The sequence below is a fragment of the Mirounga leonina genome, unplaced genomic scaffold (assembly GCF_011800145.1).
Source record: "Mirounga leonina isolate KUSES-001 unplaced genomic scaffold, KU_Mleo_1.0 Mir_92, whole genome shotgun sequence".
Classification (NCBI taxonomy): Eukaryota; Metazoa; Chordata; class Mammalia; order Carnivora; family Phocidae; genus Mirounga; species Mirounga leonina.
Window position 1 is genome coordinate 11637900 of NW_023270852.1, and position 16699 is coordinate 11654598.

General features: G+C 36.7%; 1 protein-coding gene across 1 annotated transcript; it reads left to right on the forward strand.

The window, feature by feature from the left end:
- The first annotated feature begins 6762 nt into the window (after nt 1–6762).
- On the forward strand, nt 6763–8648 carry LOC118004007 (olfactory receptor 51F1-like). Its single transcript, XM_034995134.1, is given in 5 exon segments — nt 6763–6844; nt 7690–7805; nt 7807–8424; nt 8426–8602; nt 8604–8648. Coding segments are annotated over 5 exon segments (1038 nt in total).
- The last annotated feature ends 8051 nt before the right edge of the window (nt 8649–16699 follow it).

Below are 16699 nucleotides of genomic sequence, written 5' to 3' on the forward strand. Positions count from 1 at the left end.
GTCTGCTAACTGTTCCTTCATATACACGCAACTTTCTTAATGGTGAGTTTCACTGTTAACTCTACTTCAACCTTGACACCCATCTTCCACCTTGAAAGTCTATTTATATGTCAAGGCTCATCTTTAAATATCTTCTTCATTAAATTTTTTATGATTTCCCCAATGACACTTGATCTCTCCTTCCCATATTTTGCCTTTAAAAAAAAAAAAAGACTCCATTCATTTGAGAGAGAGAGATAACAAGCAGGGTGGAGAAGCAGAGGCAGAGGGAGAAGCAGACTCCCCACTGAGCAGGGAGCCCCATGAGGGACTCCATCCCAGGACCCGAGGATCACGACCTGAGCTGAAGGCAGATATTTAACCATCTGAGACATGCAGGTGCCCCATATTTTGCCTTTTATAGCACTTTTCCAATATCTTTTTGCATTTATGGACTTTAGACTATATGATATGAATATGAATATGAATATGAATATGAATATGAATATGAACATGAATATAAAGGCTGTCACAAGTTTATAAATGCCCTAAATAAAAAAAAGCCTTAAAGCTTCTACAATTCTTAGCAGAATACCTTTCACATAGCAGATACTCAATGATAGTTGTTGAATTGAACTGAACATAACAGACTATCAAATAGTCCATCTGAACAATTTGTGTCATTTAATTCATTTTGCATGTGTAAGACATTTTCTTACAAGTGATCCCAATTTTTCTACCTATATTATCCAGCAACTGATCATAGTTCTGACTTTCCAAACCACATAGGCAAAGGGCTATTTTAGAACTTGAGATCACAGTCTCTGGAATTTATCCCAGTTTGGATATGGCCCAATTTGACTAAGAGTAATTTAAGCCATTTTTTTTTTCATGAATGGTTTCACAGAATTTAAAAAAAAATTTCCAGGTGCCAAAGACAAGTTCACTGATTGTGACAAATGCACACATCTCTTTGATCAGAGATGTTAATGATAGAGAAGGCTATGCATAAGATGGGGTGAGGGGTATACAGGAACTCTGTAATTTCCACTGAATTGTGTTGCTGTGAACCTAAAACTGCTCTTAAAAACCCCAAATCTATGAAAGTGCAGATTCCTGAGTCCCACTCCTAAAATATTTTATTTTACTAGTTCAAGGATGAGGCCTATGAATCTGTATTTATAACAAAATCCCCAAGTATGTCTAATACTCAGCCGGTTTGGGAAGCCACTGAACTATAACAAGGTATAACTGTATATCTCTCTGTTGTTTGTTTACTATCTTCAATACAATATTTATTTGTTTTGATCTCTGTAGGGAATTGTGGCGGGACAGAATAATCTTTAAATCTTTCTCTCTGTGGAAAAACTGGATCTAAAATACCAGAGTATATCAAGTGATTTCAGTGGTCTCCTTCCCAAAGTAGGTGTGAAAACTATATTCATACACTTTCCATGTTTCTTCAATATTTATATTTCCCTGGCATATATTTCAATATTATTCATAGCAAGTTAAAAAGAAAACCACCTTAGCAATTGCAGTACCTTAAACCACATGGGACAGCAAGCAGATTTAGGCAATGCAGAGTATTTTTGAAGCACAAAGGCAAAACAAGAAAATCCAGCTGACCAGAAAGAGATCCCTTAGGAATAGATTTTTCTAAGAGGCAAATGATTCTCCTGAGAATGGGTTTCTCCTAGATACCCTCCCCTCAGATGTGAATGATAACCTCAGATCCTTGTCTCTTCCTCATCATCTTCACTTGATGTAAGTATAGGGGCATCAGAGAGACAGTGGATATACATTAATGTTAGGTTTATGTGGGCTCATCTTGCAACAAGAAATCTGGCTTTATTAGAGGAAGTATTTCTAAGATGCAAACATAAGATTCTGTGGAACTGCCTTTGATTTAAGCATTTACTCTGGAAATGTCCTAGTATTGTAGAGTTGTCAACAAAGCTTAGAAATAAAAAATAGAGATTCTTCCAATGTACTGAATCTCAATTCTGAAAAAAAACTCATAAACAGTAAAATTCTGAAAATAAAAAAATCCAGAACATGTGGTCAGTTTAAAATCTGGCTAGGATTCCCTAGATAAGATAAAATATCCAAACTGTATTGTCCATGGTACTAGACATGGGGAGTCTGAATAACCCCAAAATTGAATTTGAGTCGTCAATGTAGAATTCTGTCATAAAAAGTAAGAACAATATAATTTCTTTAAGCAAACACATAAAATATGGGATATCTAGGGTCATATGCCCAACTCCCAATGTTGAATTTCCAAAGAGATAAATAAGTCATCCAAAAATAATAGAGATTTATTATTAGTAAGGCATGAGATTTTAGTTCTTTTTCTTATAGTGGGGATGATGCTGGTCCTTTCAGAATAACAAACTATAATATTATTTTTTATTATTATTATGTTCAGTTAGCCAGCACATAGTACATCATAAGTTTTTGATGTAGTGTTACTATAATATTCTTAAAGAGACCAAGACATTCAAGCCAGACTGATAATGAGGAGATGCATTTGAAGTCAATTAACTTAGGTAAAATATGTCAGCAGTGGCTATAAAAATGAGCAGCACTAATAGAAGTATCCATAGCTCAAATCCATGACTCCAGGAGACATCATTATCTAACATACATGATTAATTTTACCAGTGGTCTTAATAATTTAGCATGTAAGGACCTCAATTGACAAGGAAATAAGTTTTAAATAATGCAACAAAAATCAGGAAGTGAAAAACAAATCTATCAAATATCAAGTGTTTGAAACCATAATACATATGCATTTATATGAGTATTTAGAGCCAAGGAACAATGGTAGTGCAAGACTGTTGAAGGGGGGAAAATATCACATGAATACTTGACATTTTAGTAATTCACATGCATATGCAACATAAAAGTTTATTTTTTAAAAGATTTTATTTATTTGAGAAAGAGAGAGAGAGAGTATGAGCAGAGGGGAGGGGCAGAAGGAGAAGGAGAAGCAGACTCCCCACTGAGCAGGGAGACCAATGCAGGACTTGATCCCAGGACTCTGGGATCATGACCTGAGCCAAAGACAGATGGTTAACTGACTGAGCCACCCAGGCGCCCAAAAGTTTATTTTTTTAATGTTATTCTACAAATTTCACCACATCAAGAAGTATTGATATGCAGCATAGTGGAATTTTAACCAATTTTAAATTACATAAATGGAATTCAAATCCTAGCTTTCCCACTGTATGAAACATTGCAGTTTGTTTATCTAATTTTTACCTTCCTGGGATGAAAAATTGGAAGCTTATATACAATATGGTTTTCAAATTAATTAAGATAATCACATAAAGCACAAAATTCATGTAAAGCTTGACAGATTGTGGGGGATTTCATAAATGATAGTTACTTTTCCAAGCAACTATATTATTATCTCCAATTTACCAATGAGAAAGATAGATGATAGATGATAGATAGATGATAGATAGATAGATGATAGATGATGATAGATAAATAGATAGATAGATAGATAGATAGATAGATAGATAGATAGATAGATGATAGGGGCGCCTGGGTGGCTCAGTTGGTTAAGCGACTGCCTTCGGCTCAGGTCATGATCCTGGAGTCCCGGGATCGAGTCCCGCGTTGGGCTCCCTGCTCGGCAGGGAGTCTGCTTCTCCCTCTGACCCTCCTCCCTCTCATGCTCTCTGTCTCTCATTCTCTCTGTCTCAAATAAATAAAAAAATAAAAATAAAAATAATTTTTAAAAAAGATAGATAGATGATAGATAGATAGATGATTGATAGATAGATAGATGATAGATTGATAGATGATAGATGGATGATAGATAGATATATAGATGATAGATGATGATGATAGATAGATTGATGATAGATAGATAGATGATAGATGATTGATAGATAGATTGATAGATGATAGATGATAGATAGATAGATAGATAGATAGATAGATAGATAGATAGATGATAGATAGATGATAGATAGATAGATGATAGATAGATAGATGATAGATAGACAGATATAGAGATTTATTATGAGGAATTGGTTCACACAATCATGAAGGCTGAGAAGTCCCACAGTCTGCCATCTATAAGCTGGAGATCCAGGAAAGCCAGTGCTATGGTACCAGTCCAAACATGAAGGCCTGAAAACCAGGAGCACTGATGGTGTAACTCCCAGCCCAAGGGCAGAAGACCCATATCCCAGCTCAGCAGTCAGGCAGAAAGAGAGAACTCTTCATTCCTCTGCGTTTTGGTTCTATCCAGGCCCTCAACTAACTGAATGAGACCCATCCACAGTGGGGAGGGTAATCTGCTTCACTCAAATCTACTGACTCAAATGCTAAACCCCTCACAGACACACCAAGAAATAACATTTAATCAGATATATGGACATTCTGTGGCTCAGTCAAGTTGACATATAAAACTAACTGTCACGCATACACATACCTAAATCCATTTTTTGCCAACTCTGCTTAGAATTCAGGTCTCAATCTAGACACCATTATTTACTGGAAACCATTCCTTATCCCTCACAGTGAGCTTGTTGTCTTCTTTATGTGCTCTCACAGCATTCTAGATTTATTCTTTACGCTATGTAATTCCATGTTACTTGTCTGTGTCTCCTAGTCAACTAAGAATTTTCAGGGTCGGAGACATCATTGTGCTTAACATTTAATTTCCTGTTTCTGATCCATAGTAGATGCGCAGTACATATTTTCTGAATGACTGAATGAATTTTCAGTATTTGTGCTTAAAGTGACTGCTTTGACATGTAGTACTGGAAGCTCGGTCCTCCACTGTTTCTGGATCATTCCATCCTTAGTGCTTTATAAGTTCCCTCCTGCTGGCTCTAGGTTTGCCTTCGGTATGGCACAAGATCAAATGTAATTCTTCTCAAATATAATAACATTTCAGCCATTTGAACACAACCATGTGTTTGCTCTTAGTTTTCTCTTCTCCTGGCTGATTCTAAACTTTATCATTTCCAACCATTCTTTTTTTCTTTATACACCCATCCCTTCAATTAAACTTGATAGGAATAAGACTAATAGGGAGCCTGGGTGGCTCAGTCGTTAAGCGTCTGCCTTCGGCTCAGGTCATGATCCCAGGGTCCTGGGATCAAGTCCCACATCGGGCTCCCTGCTCCGCGGGAAGCCTGCTTCTCCCTCTCCCACTCCCCCTGCTTGTGTTCCTGTTCTCGCTGTCTCTCTCTGTCATATAAATAAATAAAATCTTTAAAAAAAAAAAAAAAGAGGACTAAGACTAATAAAATTAAGCAGTTGCTTTTATCACAAGAAGACCATGTGATAAAATTAATGTCATTCTATGGAAGAAATTAAAATATCTCTCAGGTACATTCTAATTTAAAAGCTCTAGGATTTGGGGCACCTGGGTGGCTCAGTCATTAAGTGTCTGCCTTTGGCTCAGGTCATGATTCTGGGGTCCTTGGATCGAGCCTCTCCCTCTCCTGCTGCCCCTGCTTGTGTTCCTTCTCTCACTGTGCCTCTCTCTGTCAAATAAATAAATATTTTTAAAAAATAAATAAATAAATAAATAAATAAATAAATAAATAAATAAATAAATAAAAATTCTAGAATTCTACATTACTCTAAAAGGGTTACAAATTAAAGCCAATGTCCTATGCTGCCTTAGAAGAACTTCAAAAACCAAAATAGTATGTTTTCTTGAACCCTACTGCTGCTATTGTCCTGCTAATGGACACTGGTTTTAAATATTAATTTTCTTGAGTATTTATTTTATTTAAATTAAATCTACTTAAATTTATATTGATGATTCCAGCCATAGGGCATTATTTTTCTAATAATTTCCCTAACCTTCTATATATATATATATATACATATAGCCTTTAAAATGCTCTTTAAAAATTATCTGATACACAGGGATTTTTATTTTTATTTTTGCATATTGATTTTTGAATGATGCCACAAGACTGAGAAATTGATTTCATTCCACCTAATACACTTTTCAGTCAAATAATTATGGAGCATGAATCAATCATCTCATAATCACTATAGTAACTATTCCATAATGACTATAGTACACAATTGAAATTTCTGCATGGGGCCCTTTCAGTAATCTCTCAAATATTTAAGGATATTAAGTAAAGCCCACAAGCTTGTTTCTGTGATTTTTTTTTTAAACTGCTGCATAGAATAAGAAAAAAAAATAATGGAGATCTAATTCAGTCATCCTTAATATCAACATTAAATGACAAGACCAAGGACATGTGCCAAACTGAGCAGCCTCAGATGTAAGATATGTTGGAATCTCAGCAGCCTGTAAGAGCAGGAATAAAGCTGAGACTAGACAGCAATAGTAGCTAGAGATTTAAAAATAAGTAGTCAACAATACAACAGGTAGTCACAAGAGGTATCACAAACTTGGAGCTGGAATGTTTCAATAACTAAGGAAGTAAAATTGTGTAGGTATAACACAGCTGCAGGAATACATTCTCCAAATCGAGTCGTTGGAGACACAGTGGCTCCAATGTCCATGAAGGACCAATGGGATTCCAGCCAATGACTAGGACTATGAGAAAAGTAACCAGTCTTTGAGAAGCCAAAGAGAAGACAGTTTAGGGTATTCAGAGCACTACCATTTGGCTTAATGAACATCTCAGCAAGACTTTCCAGTACATTAAGGGGACTCGATCATAAAAGAGTTAAGTCAGTACAGAGAAAGAAGAAAGGAAGGAGAAGAAAACGTACCCAGGACCTCATCTACATAATAATAAGTCTTATTTCAGATGCTACCTAATGGTGGAGCTGAAAGCTCAAATGTGTATTTACTTCGATGAAGATACCCTCTGTAAGTGTACTCTTCTGAGGCTACACATAAGTAATAGGTGGCAATAATTGCAACAACACCAGACTGCAGAGGGAAGTATCTAATATTTGGCCTCTGTACACATAGTTCATTCACTCTTAGCCTTGAAGTTTAATATAGCTGTCTCTGAAAGGGACCAACTGCTGAAGACAATGCTAAGGAAAAATCTTCTGTAACAATTATGTATCAACACTACAGTGATAACAGATAAGAAAATAAAAAATCAATATCAGAAATGTAACCCCAGACTAGAAACAACCTTAGCAAGACAAGGATAAGATCCACTGACCAAGAAATAATGAATAGGCTATTTTGAACTGATGTATCAAATTATTTCCTTAAATTATTTTCTGAAAAGATATGTCTTTAAAATGTATGATAAAGTTTCATGATAATGCACTAGTATCAACATAAACACTCAAACACACATACATTCTTTATTAAATAATAAATCTTACTTTTAAAAATTAATATTACTTTGAGATATCCATTAAATTCTTGACATTTTCAGATTATCTTGCTACAATTCTCTAAATAGGAAGTACAAGGAGGGAGGAAAGAAAATACTTTAGGTTAAAGTGGAAGATGACAAAAAGTACTACTGAGATAAAAAAAAAAATCCCTATTCTCTTTTGTGAATTAGGAAATACAAGTCATAGAGGGAAAGTTCAATACACCAAAAAAAGAAAAAAGAAAAATCATAATTGAGAAGCAAAAAGAAAAGGATAAAGTCCTAAGAATAATCTCTAATTTGATTGATCTAGTTACAGTTAATAGAAATCCCAAAGAAATTGCTGAATGGTGTTTTCATTTTTCCTTCTAGGATATTTTATTTAAAAAGAATTATTTCTCCAAAGGAATCATATCATCTTTTCCAAACATTCCTTCCACTTCTCTGACCTTTTTCCTGATGGGAGTTCCAGGACTCAAAGCTGCCCACACCGGGATCTCCATCCCTTTTTGCTGTCTGTATTGTGACTGCCTTCTCTGGGAATGGTATAATCCTGTTTGTCATCCTCACTGAGTCAAGTCTCCATGAACCTGTGTACTATTTCCTCTTTATGCTCTCTACCACTGACTTGGGCTTGTGTATTTCAATGCTGGTAACTACACTGGGCATATTCTGGTTCAGTGCAAGACAGATCAGTTTCCATGCCTGTGTTGGCCAGACATTCTTCATTCAACTCTTTACTGTCGTGGAGTCTTCAGTGCTCCTAGCAATGGCCTTTGACCACTTCATTGCCACTTGTAACCCATTGAGATATGCTGCCATCTTGACTGATTCCAGAATTGTCAAAGTGTGGTTTGCCATCTTTGTCAGGGGTACAGTGATCCTAATGCATCTGGTCCTGCTTCTTAAACATTTATCCTTCTGCCAAAACTATGTGCTTCATCATTCTTACTGTTTCCATCCTGATATAATCCAGCTGTCATGTTCTGACAATAAGATCAACAGTGTTTTAGGACTTATTGCCCTTGCAGTTACTGCAGGAGTGGACGCGATCTTTATTCTTCTCTCCTATACTCTGATTATTAAGACCACCCTAAGCATTGCTTCCCCAGAGGAGTGGCATAAAGCCTTTAGCACTTGTTATCTCCCACATAAGTGCTATTGCCATCTTCTACATTCCTCTCATTAGCTTGTGCTTTGTTCATAGGTTTGGGAAAAAGGCACCTCCTTACATACACACTCTTATGGCCAATGTGTATTTGCTTATTCCACCAGTGATGAATCCCATTATTTATAGTGTGAAGACCAAGCAGATCCATTAGGGCCATTAAAAAAGTCCTCTTTGCCAAAGGATCTGAGGTCTGACTCTAATACCTCTATAGTAAAATCTACTCCTTAGTAATCACTTTCAAGACCTAGCATTTAATCAATATGCTTTCTTCTATCAGTGGCCTGACACCAAAAACCTAGATATCTGGGTAGGATGGGTAGGAGATGCAGTTTGACAGAAATTTTTTTTTAATAGAACTATTACTAATCTACTCTTTAGAAATAAGCAATAAAATATACTAATATAATGAGTATTATATATCTTAATATAAAGTTTTGAAAGCATGAATGACAATGGCTAAAATGAACACCTTGCCCATTAGACCAAGCCTCCAAAATTATGCTTAAAACAGTAACTCATATCTTTCTGTCTCATTTTGTTTTCTTAAAGTATATATAATAGTTATTAAGTTTTGTTTAATTTTCAATTAGATGCAGCTCTCTATTATTCTTACATACAATTTAATCACCATTGATTCATTCTTTCATTTGCTGTCTACTATTGCTAGACACTGTACAATATGATAGGGTGGTAGAGACAAACAAGAAGATATTGTCATAATTAGTAAAATATGTAGATAAGAAAGCAACCAATCAAAATCTGATATACTATGTGATATGTTACAACATATAGATATGAGCAAAAGGATTAATAGAATTTATAAGAACAACATTCAGTCCAACCTGGGAAGATCAGGAAACCATCACAATGTGTTGTTTAAACTGTAAAGTTAAAAACTGGAGAGGTCAACTTTTAGAATGGTAGCATGAGGATATCTGTGGACACTTTCCCTTAGGGAAACAACCATAAACAGTAAATATTTATATAGACATGGGTATAAACATTTAAATTCTCTGAAAATTACCCTAAGTGCATAGAGCAAAAGAAAAACCACTATTCAAGAAAATCTATTAAATTACTGTAAGAACAGTAGGAGTCTGGGGGCACCTGGCTGGCTCAGTTAAGTGTCCAACTCTTGATCTCAGCTCAGGTCTGAACTCACGCTGTGTGTGGAGCCTACTTTTTAAAAAATAAATTAATTTTTAAAAAAAGAACAGTGGGAGTCTGTGGCACTTGAATCAGAGCCAGTATTCACTCCTCCCTTTCCCCACAGTGCAGTATATAGATAACTCCATTCCAGATAGGTGTAGTCAAGAACATAGGGCTTTGTTCCCTAGCCCCTTCCCCACCCTCAACCCCACCAGCTCTCAGCCTAAGGCTATGATATCTCCCAGAAAGGGCAGACCACCATATTCTTCATTCTTCCCACCTCAGCTCCAGTTGTGGAAGCTAAATTCTAGGTGAGTACAATCAAGAGGTCAGTGGCTGTTTTCATGCACCCAGCCCTACTCATATGGCAGAAGCTCTATCCCAGGCATGGGAATCAGAGAATACTGGGGCTTCAATCAGCCTTTCCTTAGCTCTATCATAAGGAACAGGATTCAAGATAAGAGAGGCAAGCTGAAAAGGCCATATGCTATCCTGCCATTCTATGCATGTAAATCAGGGGATTAACTCCAAGAGAAGTGGGTTGCAAGGGAATTAAATTATAAATCAATAACAAAAATTTGGAAATTCACAAATATTAGAAAATTAAACAATACACTCCTAATACATGGGCCAAAAAAGAAATCACAAAAGGAATTAGAAAATACATTGAGATGAATGAAAATAAAGACACAACATACCAAAACTGTGAGGTGAAGTTAAAGAGTGCTTAGAGGAAAATTTATAGCCATAATGCCTCTATTGAGAAAGAAAATACCTCAAATCAATTACCTAAACATCCACTTTAAAATACTGGGGGAAAAAAGAGCAAACTGGTCTTAAATCAACAACAAAAGAAGAAATAATAATAATTAGACTACTGGAAATTAGAGTACTAAAAAACAATATACATTTAAAAAAAGTCCAGGAGGCAGAGAGAACCCACTTCAAAATCAACAAAAATAGGTCAACATCTCAACATACTATAGAGAAGCTTGAAAATTACAAAGATAAGAGAAAATTCTGAAAGCAGCTCAGGACAAGAGGTCCTTAACCTACACAGGTAGACACATAAGGCTGGCAGCAGACCTGCCCACAGAGATGTGGCAGGCAAGAAAGGAATGGCATGATACATTTAATATGCTAAATGGGAAAAATATGCAGCCAAGAATACTTTATCCAGCAAGGCTATCATTCAGAATAGAATAGAAGAAGTAATAAAGAGTTTCCAGGACAAACAAAAACTAAAGAAATTCATGAGCACTAAACCAGCCCTACAAGAAATATTAAAGGGGATCCTTTGAGTGGAGAGAGAGCCCAAAAGTAACAAACATGAGAATGGAACAGTGACTTTACAGGTAATACAATGGCACAAAATTCATCTTTTAATAATTACTCTGAATGTAAATGAACTCAATGCTCCAATCAAAAGACATAGGGTATCAGAATGGATTAAAAAAAAAAAAAGACCCATAGATATGCTGTCTACAAGAGGCTTATTTTAGACCCAAAGACAAATCCATATTGAAAGTGAGGGGGTGGAGAACTATTTATCATGCTTATGGACATCAAAAGAAAGCTGGAGTAGCCATCCTTACATCAGACAACTAGATTTTAAACCAAAGACTGTAATAAGAGATGAAGAAGGACACTATATCATAAAAAAAGGAATCCATCCAATAAGATCTAGCAATTGTAAATATTTATAGCCTTAACTTGGGAGCAGCCAAATATATAAACCAATTAATAACAAAATTAAAGAAACTAATTGATAATAATAAAATAATAGTAGGGGAATTTAACACCCCACTCAGAGCAATAGACAGATCATCTAAGCAGAAGATCAACAAGGTAACAAGGGCTTTGAATGACACACTGGACCAGATGGACTTCACAGATATATTCAAAGCATCTCATCCTAAAACAATAGAATACACATTCTACTTGAGTGCACATGGAACATTCTACAGAATAGATCACATACTGGGTCAGAAATCAGGTCTCAACCAGAACAAAAATACTGAGATCATACATGGATATTTTCAGACCACAATGCTATGAAACTTGAAGTCAACCACAAGAAAAAATTTGGAAAGACCATGAATACATGGAGATTAAAGAATATCCTATGAAAGAATGAATGGATCAACCAGGAAATTAAAGAGTTAAAAAAAAATACATGGAAGCAAATGAATATGAAAACACAACAGTTCAGAACCTTTGGGATGCAGCAAAGGCAGTCCTAAGAGGTAAGTATATAGCAATACAGGCCTTTCTCAAGAAAGAAGGAAAGTCTCAAATGCATAACCTAAACTTACACCTAAAGAAGCTGGGAAAAGAACAGCAAATAAAGCTTAAATCCAGCAGGAGAAGAGAGTCAATGAAATGTGATTACACTTGGGATATGCTTTGAAGATGCAGCAAGTAGAATTTGTTGATGGATTCATTGAAAGCAGGGTCTTGAGAATATGATGAGTTTCAGGTAGGAGACTTCCAGCCTTCCAACTAGATGAATGGAAGGGCTTTAGTACAATGGGAAACACTGAGATTAAAGTAGTTTTAAAGGGATATTATGAGCAACTATATGGCAGCAAATTAGATAATCTGGAAGAAATGAATGCATTCCTAGAGATGTATAAACTACCAAAACTGAACCAGGAAGAAATAGAAAACCTGAACAGACCCATAACCAGCAAGGAAATTGAAGCAGTAATCAAAAATCTCCCAAAAAACAAGAGACCAGGGCCAGATAGTTTCCCAGGGGAAATCTACCAAACATTTAAAAAGAGTTAATACCTATTCTGAAGCTGTTCCAAAAAATAGAAATGGAAAGAAAACTTCCAAACTCTCCCTGTTCTATGAGGCCAGCATTACCTTGATCCCAAAACCAGACAAAGACCCCACCAAAAAAGAGAATTAAGACCAAAATGCCTGATGAATATTGATGCAAAAATTCTCACCAAGATACTAGCTAATAGGATCCAACAGTACTATATTAAAAGGATTATTCACCATGACCAAGTGGGATTTATTCCTGGGATACAAGAGTGATTCAAAATACACAAAATCAAACAATGTGATATACCACATTAATAAAACAAAGCACAAGAACTGTATGATCCTCTCAATAGATGTAGGAAAAGCATCTGACAAAATATAGTATTCTTTCTTGATAAAAACCCTCCACCATTGAGGGATAGAGGGAGCATACCTCAACATCATAAAAGCCATATACAGAAGATCCACAGCAAATATCATCTTCAACAGGGAAAAACTAAGAGTTTTTCTCCTAAGGTCAGGAATAGGGCAGGGATGTCCACTCTCACCACTGCTATTCAACATAGTACTAGAAATCCCTAGCCTCAGCAATCAGACAATAAAAAGAAATAAAAGGCATCCAAATCAGCAAAGAAGTCAAATTCTCACTCTTCACAGATGACATGATACTCTATGTAGAAAACCTGAAAGACTTCACCAAAAAAAACTGCTAGAACTGATGCAGGATTAAGCAAAATCACAGGATACAAAATCAATGCCCAGAAGTCAGCCACTCTGGAAAACAGTAGGTAGGGTCCTCAAAAAGTTAAAAATAGAACCACCCAGCAATTGCACTATCACCCATTTATCCAAAGGATACAAAAATAGTAATTCAAAGGGACACATGCATCCCAATGTTTATAGCAACAATGTCCACAATAGCCAAAATATGGAAGGAGCCCAAATGTTCATCAAAAGATGAATGGACAAAGAAGATGTGGTGTGTGTGTATATATATATATATATATTTGTTATATATACACAATGGAATATTACTCAGCCATCAGAAAGAATAAAATCTGGCCATTTGCAACTATATGGATGGAACTAGAGGGTATTATGCTAAGCAAAATAATTCAGTCAGAGAAAAACAAATACCATATGATTTCATTCTTATGTGCAATTTAAGAAACAAAACAGGTGAACATAAGGGAAGGCAAAATAAAAGATAAAAACAGAGAGGAAGACAAACCATAAGAGACTCTTAACTATAGGGAACAAACAGGTTGCTGGAGGGGAGGTCAGTGGGTGATGGGCATTAAGGAGAGCACTTGATGTAATGAGTACTGGGTGTTATCTGCAACTGATGAATCACTTAATTCTAACTAATAATACACTATATGTTAACTAAAATGAATTTAAATTTAAAAAAAAGTCAAAATGGACGAACCTTAAAAATATTATGCTAATTGAAAACGGCCAATAACAAAAGACCACATAGTATATGATTCAATTTATATGAAAAGTCTCAAACAGGCAAATCTACAGAGACAGAAGTTAATTAGTGGTTGCATGGGCTGGGTGGGATGGAAGGTATGGAGATGAGATTGCAGATAAGGTGTTCCATTTGTGGATTATAAAATGATCTAAAATTTACTGTAATGATAATTGCAAAACTCAGTGAATATACTAAAAATCATTAAACTTTTACATATTAAATGGGAAAATTGTACTATATATGAATTGTATCACAATAAAACTATTATATTTTACAAAAAGGAAGAAGATTGGTGATTACATAAGGAAGGTGGAGAGAGCACATATGTCCAAACTACTCTCATTCTAGGAAAAGGACAAAATACCTTTGGAATAAAGATTAAATTAATAGTAACCCTGGTATATAAGTATAATCAGTGATCTGTAAATTTCAGGAATCCATGAAGATAGAACAAGGATAAAATAACACTGAGCAATGAAACTGCAGCTCAAAATACATAAAGGAGAATACGTGAAGGAGGCTACTCTAAGGGATGTTCCAAGTTCTGCGGGTTAGACTGGAGAATTCCATTGAAATACTCATTTTACCTCTGTCCCACTGGCCACAACCTGACCTTCTTTGTGCCACATTTTATGCCACAGAGTAATTTGCCTAAGGGTAGAAAAAATAAATATGAATAGTTCTGCCAACATCCAGGAGAAATAGAGAATCCATGTGCCCAGATGAAGAGCTAGTCATGTATTGTCCCTCCCTTTCCATGACAGGATATGTCACCCCTTCCTCTTATACTGGATGTGGTAAGTCTATATTATATAAACAATAGCCATGAAAATATGAACAGAATATATTCAATATATGGAAGACTACACAGTGAAATATCTCTAAAGACATCATTTCAGGTGGCTATAAATTGACAGAAAATAGTCCCATGTATGGGCACCCACACCTGCACACATTCACACCTGTGCTAACACACAACATACAGTAGATTAAGTAACAGAATATTAAATCCAGAATATTTTTGGAAGTGTCCCCATATCAGGCTATACATGTAGCATATCTTACAGTACCTTCCCTTATGCCCCAGAAACATTAATGTGGGGGGAAGGGAGGGGAAACAAAGCTACTGACAACTATCTGCACATGTTAGGGTAAGGTCAGACCACAGCCTCATTTCTTCACCAGCCATAGTCCTTAGGCCCATGAATACTTAGAGATTTCATCTTCTTTCAGAAGGAATGTACACAGATAAGCTAACCGTTTAACAGAAAATGCATAGAAGTGTCTAAGGATCCTCTTGGTGGTCAAGAAAAGCTCAGTGTCAGCGAGGCCACACCTAATTATGTGTAGAAAGAAATGGGGAGAGAAGCATAGTCAGTGTGCATACCTCAGAACCCAAAGTGGCCTGCTAAGCATTGTGCATCCTCCTCATGCTTGGAAGCAAGAGACAGTAACTTTCCATTTGTGGTGACAGAGATGTCCTAGCATGCTCCAGAACCCTGGGCCACTAATAGTTGTAACCAATGTGGCAGGATTCTGCATCTTTGTAGGTTTGCAAGCCACCCTCTGGAGTGTACTTCGTGTCCATCCCACTTGATTAGCATAGTTTCATCACTGCATCAATATAATGGGCAATGTGATGGTCTATGGGATGTCCTATTGCTCCAGGTCTCTTCAGACTATATGAGAGAGGTAAACATAGCTCTGGGTCAAGACTTTGAATGTAAGCAAGACAGTCGATTCCACCACCCTCCCTCCAAAGAACACTGATTTTGATAGTCACCCACAGACAAGAGTAACTTTATGGGAGTCCAGGAGTCCAGTGGAGAAGTTCCACTACACCACTGGAGCAAAAAATGTGGAAATAGATGCATTAGAAAGGATAAGAACGGTTTCAACTTACCTGCATCACACTATCCCATGATGGCACAACTCAGTGCCAAGAGAGATCCCCTCTTCTACAAGGGAAAGAGGATAGTGAGGGAGCATCTAGCTTTCCCATCTGTGTAGGATGCTGCCAAAGAGGACCATGTCTTTCTCAACCCACCCAGAATAGTGAGGTGATATGCATGATTTAGGGACAGGGAGAGGCTGGGAGCATTGCAGCCAGGGTTTGGAACTCATAGAAGGGATGCAGGTGCAGATCCTATTAACCACTTTGTGGATTCCATTGGGAAAACTTCCCACAAGTTAGTGGGGATGCCTCACCTCAGACCCCTTATCTGACCTATGGACACTCTCAGTACTGCATATACCTCAGCATACATCCTCTGTGACTAGGTCCCTATATGCATCCCCATGGGTAGACTGTGCAAGCTTTTTGCAGATGGCCAGTGGACACATGAAGAACAGTGGATGGACTCTGCAGGATTGGGAGAAAGCACACAAATTGAACTAGAAGAACCATCCTAGAGAAAGTGATGAGAGGCTAGCAGCAGCCAGCCTGTCTCTGCAGGATCAAGAGAAGGCAAATAATCTTGGGACCCTTGGCTAGCTCAGTTGGTAGAGCATACCACTCTTGGTCTCAGGGTCAGAAGTTCTAGCCCCACGTTGGATGTGGAGGCTACTTAAAATTTTTTAAAAAGGCAAAACCACAAACATTGAAAAAAAAAGAGAGAGAGAAGGCATACAATCTTAAGAATAACTCCCCTCCCCAAGAGGAAACAAAATATGTGAGCAGTAGCATCCGGGCAAAAGATCTGAGTTGCCTCAGAATCCCTAACAAGGCTGAAATGTAATTTTCTTAAGACTTGTTTTCTAACATATGATTGATCCCAGAAAATGTTCCCTATGTGTTTGAGAAGATGTATTCTGACTCTATCGGAAAAAATGTTTCGTATATGT